Below are 4,168 nucleotides of genomic sequence, written 5' to 3' on the forward strand. Positions count from 1 at the left end.
TAGTAGGAATAGATTATTTTACAAAATGGATAGAAGCAATTCCCTTAAAAGATGTTACTCAATAGGAAGTTATAAGTTTCATCCAGAAGTTCATCATCTATAGGTTCGGTATTCCAGAAACCATAACCACAGACAAAGGATCCGTATTCACTGGTCGAAAGATGGCAAAATTTGCCGAAGATACAGGCTTTAAATTGCTAACTTCGACACCATATTATGCGCAAGCGAATGGCCAGGTTGAAGCAACAAAAAAAAACATCATTGCCATTATAGTTGGAATTATGTGAAGCATTAACATTTTTTTTTTTGAAGAAAAGGTGCTTATAGCATTTCATTTACAATCGAAGATTCAATACAATTGGGTATAGGATAATAAACTACGGCACTAGCTAATAATGTGGCCTCTCTAGGGACAGTGTGAGCTACCACATTGGCTTGTCGCCTAACAAACTCCACCCGAGAGTTAGAAAATTTGGAATGAAACATAGAACGAGACGCTTCAACAATGTGCCTAAATTCAGATATATCATCTCGTCTAGCGGTAAAAGCATCTTTCGTGATTTTTGAATCTACTTCAAAATCAATGTTGTCCATTTGCATATCACTCACCCATTGAATAGCATGGAACAAACCTAAAGCTTCTCCCACCTCAACAGAGTAGCCACCTTCAAAGTTCACAGTTTTGGCAAGGACAAAAGTCCCTTCGTCGTCTCGCAAGCAAATGCCAACACCGGTGCGGTTATAGGGGATAGAAAAAGCCGCGTCAACGTTACATTTCAAACGACCACTCGCAGGGGGCTGCCAATTGATCTGTTGCGGTTCAGCAGTAGCAGATGCCGCAAGAACAGCAGCTGAACTGTTCACAGCAGCAGCCTGTTGATGTAGACCGTGTGGTGCAGGTTGAGTTGTGGGCTGCATATCTGTTCGGAAACTGTTAGCGAACTCCCAATCATCTAGCATAACTTTAGCTCTTTCAATCACTGCTGCACATGACTTCGTAACATCCTCCCAAACCTTTAAATTACAGCGTTTCCATAAACTCCATAATAGCATAACCATATGTTTTGCCTGCACAGTAGAGAGATTCTGCAGAAGTAAAAAAATAGTCTCTTCAGCCGTATGAGCAGTAGTAACAGAAAAATCAATATCAGTCCATAAACCGGCCCTTGTCCATACTTGAATCGCAAAGGGATATGAAAAGAACAGGTGAGCAAAATCTTCCTGACCAGAATTTCAATTTACACAGTCAGTTGGACAATGAACCCCTTTATCATGTAGTCTAATCCGGGTGGGCAAAACACATTGACACATACGCCAAACCAAGTTCTTCACTTTTGGTGGGACTTTGAATCTCCAAATTCTAGACCAATTTCCCGGCCTGCGAAGATGTGACACATCAATGAGTTCGTTCACACATAACCGGTAAGCACTACGAACCGAGTAATGACCGTGTTTTTCAGCTTTCCAAATCAAACGATCTTGCTGCACTTGATCAAATAGAGGAGTATTTAAAATCTGTGCTGCAATGTTGTCACTAAAAACCTGCCGAACCACAGGTTCATTCCACCGCTTCGCATTTGGATCCATAAGACTATTAATAGAAGTATACCTAACAAATTGTGCTCCTGCTACATTTTCATCGATATTGTCACCATGACACATCCAAGGTTCATTAAGGATAGGAATATTGTTACCTGAACCAATACTCCAAGGTGCTCCGCCAGGAACAATAAAGCGAGCTCGGAGAATGCTTCGCCACACATAACTTGGATTGTGACCAATGGTTGCTGTAAGGCAAGACTTGTTAGGGAAGTACCGTGCTTTAAAAATGCGAGACACAAGATAGTTGGGTTCTGACATGAATTTTCACCCTTTCTTGCCTAACATCGCCAAATTAAACGCCGAAATATCTTTAAAACCTAAACCACCTTGAGTTTTATGTGTGGTCAATTTTTCGCAACTTAACTAGTTGATACCACGATTGGAGGATCTGCCATGCCCCCACCAAAAGGAATTCATCATTCTTTCAATAGCGGTAACTGTTGAGGCAAAATCCCTAATTAATTTTGAATATAATAAACTTTAATGATTAAGGATTAAATGGACTTTGATTAATTCCTTGGTATTTAACTTGTGCTCTTGAGTGTTTTGACTAAGACAGGAACAAGGTTTGAATCATACCAAGATGGATAAAATCAAAGGACATTGAATCCATGAAGTAATTCTGAAGTTCAGAAAGTTAGTTCAGAATGTTGATCAGAGAGTTGATCAGAACGTTCTGATGATAGTTCAGAAGGTTGTTCATAAGCAACCCAGATTCATCAAGAACGTGAAGAACATGCAAGTACACTTGACATGAATAAAAGGTCCAGAAAAGTACATCTGCATGGATCGATCAACAAATAAAGGCATGGACAAGGAACTATGTCAAAAGGATCTTTAATGTTCATCCAAGACTATGAACATTAAAGTACTAGGAATATTCCAATGAGAATATTGTCCTAGATGATGCATTCAGTGAACAGATGGAACATTTTGAGATCAGAATGTTCACTTCTGCACATGCTTCCAACCATGAACAGTGTAGTTGGTGGAAAGATGGAAAAGCTAGCAAAAGGAGATCTTGCATCAGTGATAACATGTACTCTGAACAAAATCAAGCAAATCTCCTTGAAGCATGGGCCTGAAGATTGCAAATCCACTATCCTCTCTCTCCTGCACCAAATCCAAGACATATTTGAATCAACTTTATCCTACTTTTTCAAGAAACTTTTGATGCATATGGAGAAGTAACTTTTGAAGGATAAAACTTGAACAAATCTCATGTCACGTATTGGATGGACACAGAAACTAATCAGGCATTCATCCTTGATGAACCCAGATGAAGAACATCATGAATATCAAACATTCTAATGAAGAACACAGCAACATTCTGATGTTCATCCTGGGAACACAACAACATTCTGATAACACCATTGGTCACCTTGTGGGGCCCAGGACACGTGGCATAAGACCATTGGTGACCTTACAATGGCTATATGAACCCAAAAACTCTATAAATAGAGATAAATTCTTTTATGTTATCTCTTTAAAGATAACACTTCCTTCCTTTCTTCTCTTGTCTGATTTCAATCATTCAAGCTTTAAACATCTTGTAAAGTCTCATCTACCTTTAGGGGTACTAAAGTGTTAGTTTGAGCTAAAGGTGCAAAAGTCTAAGTGGTTAACTTAGCAAGAAGAAAAGAAATTCTCATCTAGCTTTAGGGGTACTAAAGTGTTAGTTTGAGCAGAAGGAGCAAAAGTCTAAGTGGGTAACTTAGCAAGAAGAAAAACAAATCTCATCTAGCTTTAGGGGTACTAAAGTGTTAGTTTGAGCTGAATTTGTAAAAGTCTAAGTGGTTAACTTAGCAACAAGGTGCAAGCCTGCTGAGGCTTAGAGAATACAAATTTGTAAGTGTTAAGGTGAACACATATTGTAAGGTGCTGGATTTGAGAAGCTATTTCAAGCATCATAGTGGAAACTCTCACAAGATTGTGAGGAGTGGACTACCCCACATTGGGGGAACCACTATAAATTCTCTGTGTGTTGATTCTCTCTTCCCTATACTCTTTACTTACTGCATACACAACACACACAAACACATTTACTTTATTAAACTGTTTTTGCAATCAGACATCAGAACGTTCTGAAGTCTGTTTTAACTTAACCATTCCAAGTTTCAACTTGAAAATCAATTTTAAGTTACAGGTTTAATTTTTAAAGGGTAACAATTCAAACCCCCCTTCCTTGTGACTATTTTATCTACTTCAATTGGCATCAGAGCCTGCCTCTATGGGTTGAGCACTCAACAGTGTATGAGGAAAAGATCTAGAAAGAAGTAATGTGAAAACCTGCAAGCCAAAGTGCATATCACATATGCAACAATGTGGGATATTTCAAAAGTAAAATCCCTCTGAAGAAGAAAATGCAAAGATGGCAACCAGAGATGATTTTGAAGAAGTCAACACATGAGTAAAAGACAACACATAAAGTTAAGAGGTAAGAAATCTGATCCTTATCTTTTATATAAAGTGTTTAATATTATCTCATATGACTCATGCATTTTATCTTAAAAGTGTTGATGAGTCATTTATTATCTATTTTTATATGTTATTTAGTCTCGTTTTA

General features: G+C 38.1%; 1 protein-coding gene across 1 annotated transcript; it reads right to left on the reverse strand.

Annotated features, from left to right (window-relative positions):
- Positions 1-321: 321 nt before the first annotated feature.
- On the reverse strand, positions 322-1,860 carry LOC112418118 (uncharacterized). The gene is made up of 2 exons (XM_024774349.1): positions 1,321-1,860; positions 322-1,221 (listed from the first exon to the last, which is right to left on the reverse strand). Exons 1-2 carry the CDS (start codon positions 1,858-1,860, stop codon positions 322-324), a joined length of 1,440 nt encoding a protein of 479 aa, XP_024630117.1.
- Positions 1,861-4,168: the final 2,308 nt, after the last annotated feature.

Source organism: Medicago truncatula, chromosome 7 (assembly GCF_003473485.1).
Source record: "Medicago truncatula cultivar Jemalong A17 chromosome 7, MtrunA17r5.0-ANR, whole genome shotgun sequence".
NCBI lineage: Eukaryota > Viridiplantae > Streptophyta > Magnoliopsida > Fabales > Fabaceae > Medicago > Medicago truncatula.